The 13,108-nt window shown below is 40.4% G+C and overlaps 1 protein-coding gene across 5 annotated transcripts in view; it reads left to right on the forward strand.

Annotated features, from left to right (window-relative positions):
- Positions 1-2,910: 2,910 nt before the first annotated feature.
- The window catches only part of fat1a (FAT atypical cadherin 1a), a 204,968-nt gene continuing 194,770 nt past the window's right edge, over positions 2,911-13,108 (forward strand). For 3 of the 5 annotated variants that reach the window (XM_043689853.2, XM_087988561.1, XM_087988569.1), the window contains exon 1: positions 5,954-6,073. In XM_043689853.2, the coding sequence (XP_043545788.2) occupies positions 6,063-6,073 (11 nt within the window). In that variant the 5' untranslated portion in view covers positions 5,954-6,062. Of the gene's footprint in view, positions 3,440-5,953; positions 6,074-13,108 lie in introns of those variants that run through there. The other 2 variants (XM_043689861.2, XM_087988573.1) reach the window with 2 other exon arrangements.

Here is a 13,108-nt window from a genome sequence, read left to right on the forward strand (position 1 = left end):
TCTTAGTTGGTTCTTGATGATGTAGGCTTCAATGCTTGTTGTTTTTGCTTCATTCAGCATGCTGACATTAGTTCTTCTATCTAACCAGTTGATATTCAGGATGTTTCAAAGGCATCATTGATGTATCTTTTCAAGTGTCTTCAGATGTTGTCAGTATGTTGTCCAAGTTTCTGATGCATACAGAAGTGTTGGGATCATCACTGCTTTGTAGACTAACATTTTGGTGTCTGTCCAAATGTCACGATCACGAAAAACTCTTGTTTGAAGACATCCTAAAGCTGTTCCAGTGCATGTAAAATGATGTTGGATCTTGTCATTAAGGTCGACATTGGAGGAGACGTGACTTCCAAGATATGGAAAGTGGTCCATGTTTTCCAGGGTTGTTTCGCCAAATTGAATTGATGGTTCTATCTGATTTGTCTCAGTTGGTGATATTTGATAGATGATCTGAGTCTTCTTGGAATTGATGGTAAGTCCAAGTTTCATGTATGCATGGTTGAAGGCAGTCAGAATCTGTGGTAGGTGGTTTTCTGAGAGAGCTGCAAAACTGTTATCATCTGCATATTGGAACTCAATGACGGAACTCATAGATGTCTGGTTTTTGGACTTAAGATGGGCAAGATTGAAAAGTCTGCCATCTGTTCTATAGACAATTTCAATTCATTAGGGTAGGTTGTCCTTGATGATGTGGATAATTGTTGCAGTAAAGCTGGTGAACAATGTTGGGGCTGATCCTGATCTGACTTGAAAAGGCTCACAGTTACTGATGCTGATCATAACTGTGGCAAGCATGCCATTGTGGAGGAGTCTCAGGATTCAAATATACTTTTCAGGGCATCCATAGGTGGGTAGGACATTCCATAGGAATTCCCTTGATACTGAGTGAAGGGCTTTGATCCATAAATGCCATATACAAAGGTTGAAGTTGTTCAAGACATTTTTCTTGTAGTTGTTGCATAGTGAAGATCATCTCGATTGTTCCATGCTATGATCTAAAACTGGCTTGCATCTCCGGAAGGATCTTCTCAGCTAAAGGCTTGAGCTGGTTGTTCATGTTGCAGGTGAGGATCTTTCTTGTTGTTGCTAACACAGAAACTTCACAATAGTTTCTGCATTCAGATTGATCACCTTTACTTTTGTAGATGATAATGTTTGCTGGGTCTCTAAAATCTGCTGGCAAGTCTTCGTTTATCCAGATCCTGATGAGAAGTTGATGCAGTTAGTAATGAAGCAGGTCACCTCCAATTTTGTAGACATCAACTAATATTCCATTAAGTCTAGTGACCTTTTTCAAGATTTTGATGACTTCCTTGAATTCTTCAAGTATTGGTACTTTGCTTAGGGGTCATCAATGGGCTGTTTTGGAATGTTGTTGATCACATTCCTGTTAAATGGGACTGTTTGACTGAGAAGATCTTCAAAGTGCTCCCTCCATCTAGAATTGACATCAGCATTGCTCTTCAGATTGCTTTTGAGAGGGGCTTGGCCATGAATGGATCCGCCAAAAATAGTTTTCGTTGCATTGCCTCAAAGTCGTTCGCATCTGCTAATTGTTGGATTTCCTCCATCATTGGATTTTCAGGTTTCAGGTGCTCTTCTGGACTGCAGCCTTCCATTCCTGATAGCATTTCCATTTGGTAGCCGATTATTGGTCATTTTGTAAGGTGATGAAAGCTTTTCTCTTTTCGTCGATAAGCTGTTGGAATAGTTTGTCGTTATTATTGAACCAATCCTAATATTTTATTGTCTTGAACCCAATTTTTTCTGTGCAGGAAGCAATGATAACATTCTTCAATTGATTCCAGTATTCTTCTATGAATGGTTGGATTTGTTGAGGCAGTTGTTCTTGAAGATTTCATCGAAACTACTGAACAACTTTCCTGCTTCTGTCCAAACATTGAACGACTGAATCAAGTATTCATCACTTTCATGCCAGTTCTTAACTAGGAGCTTCCAGCCATCACATTGCCTGTTCCTGTCAACCTCCCCCAATTGCTGAAAGACTTGAAGAAGTAGCCTACAGAGTGAAGATGCCTGTGCACATATTTGTTTAATGTGTACTTGATGTTGCACTCCAAGAAGCACACAATACTTCACAAATCAACCATCTGATTCCAATGGCATGGAGACCACGATGATTGGAGCTGATGGATTTGTTGTCACCTTCATCCGCTTTCACAGCCGTTGAGTTCAAAGTAACATGTCTGCCTATTCTACCATTGAGGTCTTGATTGGATTGTTCTTTGTCACAGACCTCACCCTTAACCTTACCGCTATGAGCACAGCTCCAGATGGCATTGCTCATGAGACCTCAGGACCACACAAGCTTCTCCATGATAACAAGGTGACAATTCAAGGAGAGGCTACCATGCTGCTAACTATGTTAAGGCAGTGTTTTATGAGTTAGCCTGCGCGTACATTTTATTATTTTATATGTCTGTCCAATTTATTGTACTCTCAGTGTTTCACTATATGGCCCAAATTAAACATTATTATTCTGATCAGTTTAGCCTTGGTATTTCCCTTCCTCTGTTTTCATTCAAGTTTGAAAATTTTGATTTTTCCTCACCTTTTGGCAATTCTCTGACAATTGAAAATTTCAAGACTGAGATTGATAGATTTTTGTTCAAGAAAGTTACCATGACACATGGAGGAAAGACAGGCCCAAAAACAGATCGGCTATCACCTAACTTAATGGTGAAGACTCATTGAGCTCAATAGTTCAGTTAGACTGTAGAACTGTCCTAAACAAACCACAGATCTTGCTCAGTGAGGTAACATGTTAAATGTTACTTTTTTATTGAAGACCCAACGTCACTTTCGCTCTAAAAAGGTGAGTTATCCAATAATTTAATTGAAACACTGTAAGTAACAATAAGATATGCATTCAGTGCAAAAATTGTGAATTATCCCATAATTTGAAGTAAGCACTTTTCAGTTGAGTGCAACTTTGTTTAACCTCGGCTGATTAACCATACTGTGAATTACTGAAAGAAATGATCGAAAGAACAAACTTACTGTACAGAAAATAGAGCAAAATGCTTGCAATGTTATATGATATGTATAGCACACGGCACAACCAAGTCCATTCAATTGTCTATTTTTCTGGCAAACCACTTCTGGATTTTTTTTTAAAACTTGGGAAACTTTCAATCCATTGCAAAGCCTGGGAACCGCTGACGTCACAACGTCTCGGCCACAGTCATCCCGCGAGGAACTGTATTCGCCGCTGAGTTTGGAACTGCTTTTACATGACTCTTCCACTTTATCCAGATCGTTACAAACTTGGTTTGAATCCCTGGAAATGTGATGATTCTGAAGAATATCACTTCGATCATATTTTCTGGTGGTGTGAGTTAAAAGCAGGAATAGCGTTCTCTTTTCCCCTGTAATCCCCAGGATTTTGTCTCCTCGGGAACTGTCGGATCCAGCTGGTCTGGTAAGTCGTTGTAATGGAGTAGATACAACAATGTAGTGATTTCACATTGATGCAGTTTCCAACGAGCCCTATGCTGCTCAATAATTTCAGGTAAATTCATTTTATCCTGCACTGACGATGGAACAGCGAATATATACGATGATACACCTCATCTTGACTTAAATTTGTTTTGTTTGCTCGATACTGTTTGGTAAAAGTGAATGTTAAAGATTTCGAAAGAAACTCGAATTGATTGAATTAAGCAACAAGCTTTATTAAAGCTAAGATTGGGTCGTTTTGAAAAAAAAACAACTGAAAGTGTGCAATTCAGGGGAAGGTTCATTGCAGAAGTCCCGTTAAAGGTAACCTTTGGCAGTGCTTTTCCCGAAATGGTGCGATTACTCAAGTTTACTGCTTCGACTCCTGTAACAACGATGATCGTCAGCTCATCGCTCGAAAATTCTTTCAGTTAGAACATTGTAACAGAGCGCCCCCACGTGCTTCACAAAAAGTAAGGTACAAAACAGCGTTCAATTACAAAAGCAACTGAACCCATGTCCCAATAACCATCCTGGTCAATATTTAACTAAGACCCAGCTAAGAAAATGCAAACTTTCCACATTTAATATCTGCACAGTGTGCATTTATTTGCCAGTTTGGTGGAGTTGGGGATTGAGAGGAACAATAGGACTTTTATTTTTCAAACGGATCAGTCTCTTGAATTTAGCAGTTTTAGGAAAACATTCCAATAATATTTGCAAGGTGGAGACCTTCCACAGCAAGTCGAGTGGGCACGTCAGAAGGTTTGCCTGATACATGTAATAGTGTTACTTATTTAACACGACAGTAAAGATTGAGTAATCTGACCTTTTTACCTATGGCCAGAATGTAAATCAATATTGCGATGATTAATAATTTCATTGTGATGTCGATGATAATTCATCGAATTGCAGGGTTTTTTTTTATAGTTCAGGCGAGGCCCATTATTCATTTCAATTGGATTTCCGCTCTCTTCAGTTGACTGTACACATGTTCAAGAAAGTTTTTGGCACCAAGTGTGTGAGGATGAAAGTAAAGGTAATTCTAACCAGGAGAAGACTACCATTGATTGTCAGGATAGTTTGGTTCCAGTCACATTGCTCGAATAATCCTCCACACAACATGTTTGGATCCATTTGTACCTCCTGTCATTCTCTGCAGAACCTCTGGAGTTCTTTCTTTCAAAGTCAGGGATTCATGATGAGATTGTTTGAAAAAAAGAAAGCGGTGTGAAATATTCTTCGTTCGCAGGGTTTGCAGTCTCAGTAAATCAAACTGTTGACTCGCTCGCTCATTAGACAAAATGTGCATTGTACCATAAAAAAGAACTAGCCTCGGGGCTCATTAATTTTAACATTTTTGGATCTAATTGGCCTTTTGCAGGATTGATTATTACTAAGTATTGCTTTTCTATGTAATTTGCAAATAATGGAAGTCATTACTAATCGTGTTTTAGTTTGGGAAGGGAACGGCGCTGTTTTAAGTTGCACGGGATGAGATGGAGTACTTTGTAAAACCTGTGAAGGTGACTGTATTGGATTATAATAAAATGGAGCAATGTTCATCTGCCTTTCGTGTTGATGATGAGATTCTGGAGCTAAGCTCGTACTTTTGTAACATGCACATCTTGTTTTGCATTGGCAAACGGATGGACGAGACAGTCTTTGGTCTTCATTTTAAGTTTGGCATACCCAAAATTCCCACTTTTTTGTCTGTAGAATTCATATTGTCACAAACGTTGCAAATGGTGGTAGTCTCACGCTTCCCGATGCAGTTTCGGCATAATTTAATTGTCATTCCATGTTGCATTGGAGATTGAAGTGGACTGATATCGGTCCTGTACGCTCAAATCTTTGTCCATTTGACCTGTAGTTTCTAATACGGGCGAGCCGTGTGACTTGAAATATGCTAACACACAGAATAGAAACTTGGTTCTGTCTGAAGTTACTTCTGGAGACAATTATGGTGTAGCTTTAAACTGTGTGCCCTCCCTATCCACTTCACTCAGTTGGCGTAATGGTACAGTATTGTTAACGGAACCGAGGAAGTTACGGGAAGATTTTGTCTGGTTAGCAATAAAATTGGGGGGGGGGAAATAGGAAAAAAAAACTGCTTGAGAAAGATTTGTAACACGGTTGAGATTTAATTAAAAGTTTTAAAAGATGTATTCTTTTATTCCTATTTCGCTTCTAGAAAGTTAAGCCCATTTTGTAACTGATGAGTTGATTTATTTTTTGATATTTGTATGGCGTGGGGGCGGTGGTGGAGTTGGGAGATAGGTTTGGAAGTGCAGCGAGACGCCCCTCACACTGCTGTGTGGACAGACTGAGGGAGCCACGCTGTGCTCCTGCTGTTTGCTGCATGCCAAGGGAAGCTAGTGCCGGGCACGGCGCATGCTCAGGGCGGGCTGCGGACCGGTGAGGGACAATCTCACCATGGTGTGTCCAGTCTGGAGGGAGTTGCTGGTGCTATCTGCTCGCCGCTTCCTCAGGAGTTAATGCTGGCATTCCTGAGTTGGCGGGTGGGGGAGGGGGAAAAAAAGTAAGCTGTAGCCCCTCCGTGTGCTGGGGGGGGGGAGAAAGTCTGCGACCGGCAGCACGCCTCTATGCAACTACCGTGAGTTTTTCCCCTTTACTTTTCTCCTGTGGCTTAGCACAAAAACAGATATGTACTTGTTCGTGTCTTGTTTTAATCGTTTTCTCGCCTCGTGGGGCAACTCCTCGGAAAGTTTAGCTTAAAGCACTTGTTTTTGGTGACGAGTTGGTGCCACAGGTTTGCACTTGATCGATGAGAGCCCGTGGGAGAGGGGCACATACACTGCCCGCCTCCCCTGAGCAAGCGGTGGGGAAACCGGGCAGCTTCAAGAACTTGCCGGCACTTTTCTTCTCTCGTCTCTCTCAGGCATTAATCACCTTTGTTTCCTTTGTGCATGTTTATCTTCGCTTTTTTAAAATTAAAAAAAAAAGTATTTTCTCATTCAAGCTGAACAGTTTAATTGGTAGTTCGCCAGAAGATGTGGATTTGTACTGTGAGGAGAAGGAAAGATTTTTCAAGGAGACTTCAACAAAACAGGAGCACGCAGACCCCAGACAGAGTGCCTTTCTTTTCCGCTCTCTGTCCCGATTCGTTTCATTTCGCTCTCACCAGGTTGAGGGAATTCGATCCTTCCGATAATAGGGCTGCACTATCTTGGAGCAGCAGGCAATTTATTTTTCGATCTGACCAGAGAGAAATGCTCCATGTATTTATGGCTATGGGAGCACAGATTCGTTATGTTAGAAACAGCAACGCGGCTGGAATCCGGGAGGTCTTGGGGGAAATCTCGGCGTCTTCTGACCAGTTGGGAGTTGTATGTTTAATTTTAAACATTGCTTCTTGGCAATCCAGCTTGGCACTTTGCAAGCCATACAAAACAAACCCCAGCCTGTAATGAAGCGGTTTTGCCTCTTTATTTAGTTTTCGGAATGCAGACACGTGGTAAAATACACTCCACTTTACAGCTTTAATTCATTTTTTTTGTAATCAAAGCGTTTCTGAAAACAATTGTAAACGTTTGGCTAGACCCCATTCAAGGCGTCTTGTTCTTAGCTTCAAATTCTACCGTTTAAATCAGTTCAGGTTTGATTGGGTGAGTAGTTTGAGTGCCATTTGCAATGAATAGGTCACGACCTAAGAAACTCATTACTTACAATTGTTACTGAATCGATTATTGATCAGGTGGGATGAACACTGGAGAACCTTGTTCCCGTTTTGTTGGTCTGTAATAGGAGCTTTGGAACTGCTAATAAATCTGTTAATAATTTAGAGTAAAAGATCTGGTTTATTTAGGATTGTTGTGTGGGGATAAGAGTGGGAAACATCTGATGAAATGGCATTTGTTTCTGTAGGATATTAATTTCTTTTCAAATACCTTTCTTTTCAAGTCTGAAGTCCATTGGAAATTACTCAGGGTTACAAACCATTTTTGTTTTGCAAATTTATACTGAATTGACTTGAAACTTGGCAACTAAATTGTTGGAAAGGAACAAGAATTAGTCCTTCAGCTGATAAGGAGCTTTTTAAATGGGCAAATGCGACTGACAAATGTAGTTCTGACTATTTCTGTTCTGTCTGAAGTAAATTTAAATATTTGACAAATTAATTTCCAAACTGCATTCCCAATTGCAGACTTTCAAGATCGTTTGGATTTGTTTTCCAAGTGTTAGATCTCTTTTGCAATTATCATCTTTGTGCCTGGTGTAATTTTGAAATATCAGCAGTTAACTTTATCTGCTTGCTATGATATACTGTTTTGTTCCTGGACATGGTGCTTTATTATCAAGGTACTGTTTGTGAGTCAGCAGCTTTGCAAAGTGGTTATTCAGATCTTGTGAATTGACAGATTGGGTGAGGGGGGGTTGTTGATGGAGTAGATGTGAAGAACTAAACTTGCTTTGGACCAGTTGGCTTTTGCATCTAGAGTCATAGAGATATACAGCATGGAAACAAACTCCTTGGTCCAACACATCCATGCCGAACAGTAATCCTAAATTAATCTAGTCTCATTTAAATTTGAATTTGACAGCATTTGGTCGATATCCCTGTAAACTCTTTCGATTAATATACACACCCAGATGCCTTTTGAATGTTGTAATTGTAAAACACTGAATAAGTTTTTAATGGTTAAAGTTACCAGGATTGATGGAGTAGATGTGAAGAACTAAACTTGCTTTGGACCAGTTGGCTTTTGTGCCGAGAGTGATTATTCCTATTTCTGTGTGGTAGAAGGCATCATTGGTATTTTCCTGTAATGGACATTGAACCTTGGGAGAAATGTAACTGTAAAATGAAGGAGATTATAAGAACCCTACAAGAGAATTCCAAGCCTTGCCTATGTATGTAAAGAGGTGTTTTCAGAGTAAAGGATGTTGCTAATTCACAATAGTAGACTCCTAATCCGTGGATTCCTTCACATACGATAACTTGTTTATTAGAATTCCATTAATGATATTTGTTAAATTGCTAGTGTACCTGATTTCGGAAGACTGAATGTATTAATGGCATTTTGTGGTGAACAATCTCTGAAATAAGACTGAAGTTGCAAATTACTGGTAGGTTATATGTTGAAGATGTCAAAGGCATGTTTGGACATGTTCTGTTAATGTTACAGTCCTCTTTGCTAGCGGTGATCATCAAAAACTTTGCAAACTTACAAGTTTTGCAATGTTCACATAAGGACTTTTGTGCAAATATAGAGTCAGAGGTCTTGATGAATGATTCTCTAAATTTTTCCATGATTAGAATTGATTACTGGAAATTTGGACACATTGATTTCCATGCCTGATGATCTGACCTTTGCTCAGATTGAGGGGTAATAAACTAGTAGCCTTGCTTAATGATTTACCCTATGTAATGCACAGAATGTCGAATTAAATAACATTATAATGGAATTGTGATTACATACATCTGCTTCAGGAAATCTACTCCTTTGTCAGCTGTAGAATGAAAAATTATAATGGGCAAAATAACTAAGGAAAACAGAAGTGATTTGTTAAATGAATTTAATTGTGCTGTAGTCCTTCCACTGCCCCTTTTTTCCATTAGTTGATGATACCCCAAGACACTCCTGCCTCCCCTATTCTAGATAGTTTGAATTAGTCTATCACAAGATCCGCTTCTTTCCCACTCTATTCTATTCCTTTTATTCTTTTGCTGATGATTTTCCCCAGTGAATTATCACCTTTCGGATTGTACCTTCTTCTGACTTCACAATTCAATTTACCTGTGAGCCATATGTATGTTTTATTAGGGTCTAGTTTATGTTCTTAAATTGAACTGTTAAATTCCTGTTTTGCTTGCCAATTAGACCATTTCCTCATGGTACTAGCAGTATTAACAGTTAATCCACTACCTCAAAGTATTTTTGGGATTACCCTTGGTCCTCCTTCATCTGTCACATTGTTGGCTTCGTTATCTCTTCAGTTTTGACGTAGAACTCTTCCACTGGTGCCTCCCAAGAGGTATAATGTTTTTTCCTCTCAGTACTTCTGAAACCCTGCATGTTACACAAGCTTCTGTGCAGTCATGTCTGGGAACCCTTTTGCAGAAGCCCACAGTCTCTCACTACATGTAATTTAAGAAAAAACATTGTAACCTGACATGATTCTCCTGTCTCCTGTGTATTTGTCTCTTTTCATTCCTTTTCATATTATGTGAATACTGCTGTGGCATTTTTATCTATCTTGTTCAATCTAAATTCACACCATCCTAAACACCCCCACATTCACACCTCCCAACTCTGTCCTAATCAAGTTCTATTGTATAACTTATGACATGTGATTCAAAGCTCCTTACTTCCCTCAGCTTCTCTATTACTTTTTTCACAACTTTCAGACTTTGCCCTGCAGCGTGCACTTTTGCTCTTGATTTCCTTTTTAACAAAGTAATGACCCCGTACAAAAAGTGTCTGTTGTGAGTTTATCATCACATACTTAATCCCTATATAAGAATAATGCTATGTAATATGCATGTTGTAGACTTTTTCAATTAAAGAATTCAGAGTAAAGTTATTTTAAGAGTATACTAAATTTAGATTACATTACAGTGTGGAAACAGGCCCTTCTGCCCAACAAGTCCACACCGACCCGCCGAAGCGCAACCCACCCATACCCCTATATTTACCCCTTACCCTAACACTACGGGCAATTTAGTGTGGCCAATTCACCTGACCTGCACATCTTTGGACTGTGGGAGGAAACCGGAGCACCCGGAGGAAACCCACGCAGACACGGGGAGAATGTGCAAACTCCACACAGTCAGTCGCCTGAGGCGGGAACTGAACCCGGGTCTCAGGCGCTGTGAGGCAGCAGTGCCACCGTGCCGCCCACAAAATAGAAATTGTTTCGCTGCCTTTACATGAAAGCCATATGTGATGGAACTACCCACTGCTCAAATATAGTGAAAAATATCAGTGGTCTAAATTAGCTGCTGGACAAACAGCTAATGTGTATTTCTGTGCTAAATCCTGCCAGGTACTAAATATACACCGGAAGTAGGCCTTGTAATACGTGTTTAGTTGATATTAAATGGCTGGCAGATGGTTACATTTGGGGTTGGTTAGCTCAGTTAGCTCAATATCTGGTTTGCTGATGCACAATATATCCAACAGCACATGATTTGGAGATGCCGGTGTTGGACTGGCATGTACAAAGTTACATCACACCACCAGGTTATAGTCAAAGAGGTTTAATTGAAAACACTAGCTTTCGGAGCGCCGCCCTTTCTTCAGGTGGTTGTGGAGTGCACAATTGTAAGATACAGAATTTATAACAAAAATTTACAGTGTGATGCACTCCACAACCACCTGATCAAGGAGTGGCGCTCTGAAAGCTAGCGCTTCCAATTAAACCTGTTGGACTATAACTTGATGTTGTGTGACTTGTAACTTCCAACAGCACAGGTTCAGTTTCTGCATTGGCTAAGGTTACCCTTGAAGGCTCCTTCTTTTCAACCATGTCCCGAGCCTAAGGTGCGGTGATGTCTTGCTCTGGCTTGGGGTCTCCCTCTCTCTGTCTGCTTCTCACTCTGGCTCCCTTTTGATAATGCAGTGATGGTTCCATCACCTTTGTTCAATACAGAAACCTCTTGTCTTTGTGCATACATCTGGTTAAGTGCGATTTTCTTTTATATGCCATCCATTTGGAAAAATTTTTAAGATTGAGGATTTGGTGTTGCCTCAAATGTTAACTGCTATGTGACCTCATTTGAGAATAGACTGGAATGTTGTATTTAAGAGGGTTGTTATGCATTCTGATAAATATTTTCTTTAAAAGGCTAAGATTCCATTAAAAGGAATTTATTATCCATCCATCTTGAGCATAAAGATTGCAAATGTAACCACTTAATTGCACGAACACTTGATTAAATCTTTTGTTTATTAGATGAGCTAAACATGTCAGAAATGTTCAGTCCCTTTGTAAAATAAAAGTTTCAGCATGTTTTCGAGAGCGCTTTGGAGTGAGTTCAATTCTTCAGACATTTGTAGATTCAGCAAGACTCCCACAATTAAATAGTCTGCCAGCAGTCACTGTCTAGCATTCTATAAAAAAGGTAGTTACATTGCTGAGGTACCAGAGGGCTGCTAATGTCTGTCAAAGTCAAACCAAGCAAGAATAAATACACAAGTCATATCTTTCCTGTAGTGTGGTGACCAGAACTGTAGACTGTGCTCTAGCAAAGTTCTGTAGAGCTCCAACATGACCTCCCTGTGCTTACAATCCATGCCATGACTATGAAAGGAAAGCATCCCATACGTTTTTTTAACCACCCTATAAACCTATCCTTCCTGCTACTTTGACAGATCTGTGGAGAAACTACCATCCCGCCCCCGTGAAATCCCTTTATTCCTCAAGCTCCCTAGTATCTTGCCATTCACCGAGTACTCTTATCTCACTCTTTCTTCCAAAGTGCACCACCTAGCGTTTATCAGGGTTAAGTTCTATCTGTCTTTTGCCTGCTGTTCTGACCAATCCATTTATATCTTCCTGTAACCTCACACCTTACTCCTTATTGGCAACCACCCAGTCTTTGTGTCATCTTTAGATTTATTGTTCTTCACTCCCACCAACCTCGCTGGGCTACAGTTTCATCTACATCATTTATGAATATCATAAACAATAAGGGACCCAGGACTGATCCCTGTGGTACACCACTGCACACTGGAACTTCAGTCAAACTAACCGTCTTCTACCTGCACTTCCTGAAAGCAGGGAGGAAAATTGGGAGATAATTTGTAAAGTTTGTTTAGAATTCTCATCCTATCTGGAATTTGAAATTGATTATTTGACACCAAATAATAGGGGAGGGGTGTAAAATAGACCTGTTGCTACTCTGGGGTTGTATTGTACCAATGTCATGAGCATCGTCAACAGATGCTGTGGGGATAGTTGTAAATCATGTAAAACTACAGGGATTCTCTGAGAACAGATCCTTCTGATACTGAACTTTGCAGATCCTAGGGGCTTTACAACAGCAGCAAAATCTCAAGGGCAATTCTCCAACAACATTATAAAGCAAGATTAGATATCAAGGCATATAAGGCGATATTAAGGAAGGTGATCAAAGAGGTAGATTTGAAGGAGCATCTAAAGGACAAAGGTAAGATATTGGGGTTTGAGGAAGAAATTCTGGACCTTGAGAACCTTTTCAGCTAAAGGCATAAGAAACCTGAAGTAAAACGACCACATTGGGAGCACTTGATGAGGTAAACCAGGTGCTCCTGATGTGGTCTTCTCTACATCGGGGATACCAAATGTAAATTTAGGGAATGGTTCGTCGGGCATTTGAGCGGGGCCTGCAGGGGTTGATCGAACCTCCCAGTTACTGCCCATTTTAATTCCCCTTCCCACTCCCTTTCTGAAATGTCCATCCTTTGCCACAATAAACCAAACCGCAAATTGGATGAACAGCGCCTCATCTACTGCCTGGGCAGCCTACAGTTCTCCAGTGTCAAATAACCTCCCTTTCCATCCCCGACTCCCCTCCCAGCCCTTCCACCTTCCTTCCACTCCTCCCTGCCACCAACCGGATTCATTCCTCCCGTTGACCAACCAGGTCGTACCCTCTACCTGTCTTCACCTATCCCCACTTCACCACCCTGCCACCCCCTTTATC

Source organism: Chiloscyllium plagiosum, unplaced genomic scaffold (genome assembly GCF_037043375.1).
Source record: "Chiloscyllium plagiosum isolate Xiang-an unplaced genomic scaffold, Cpla_swu_hap1 HiC_scaffold_1, whole genome shotgun sequence".
Lineage (NCBI taxonomy): Eukaryota > Metazoa > Chordata > Chondrichthyes > Orectolobiformes > Hemiscylliidae > Chiloscyllium > Chiloscyllium plagiosum.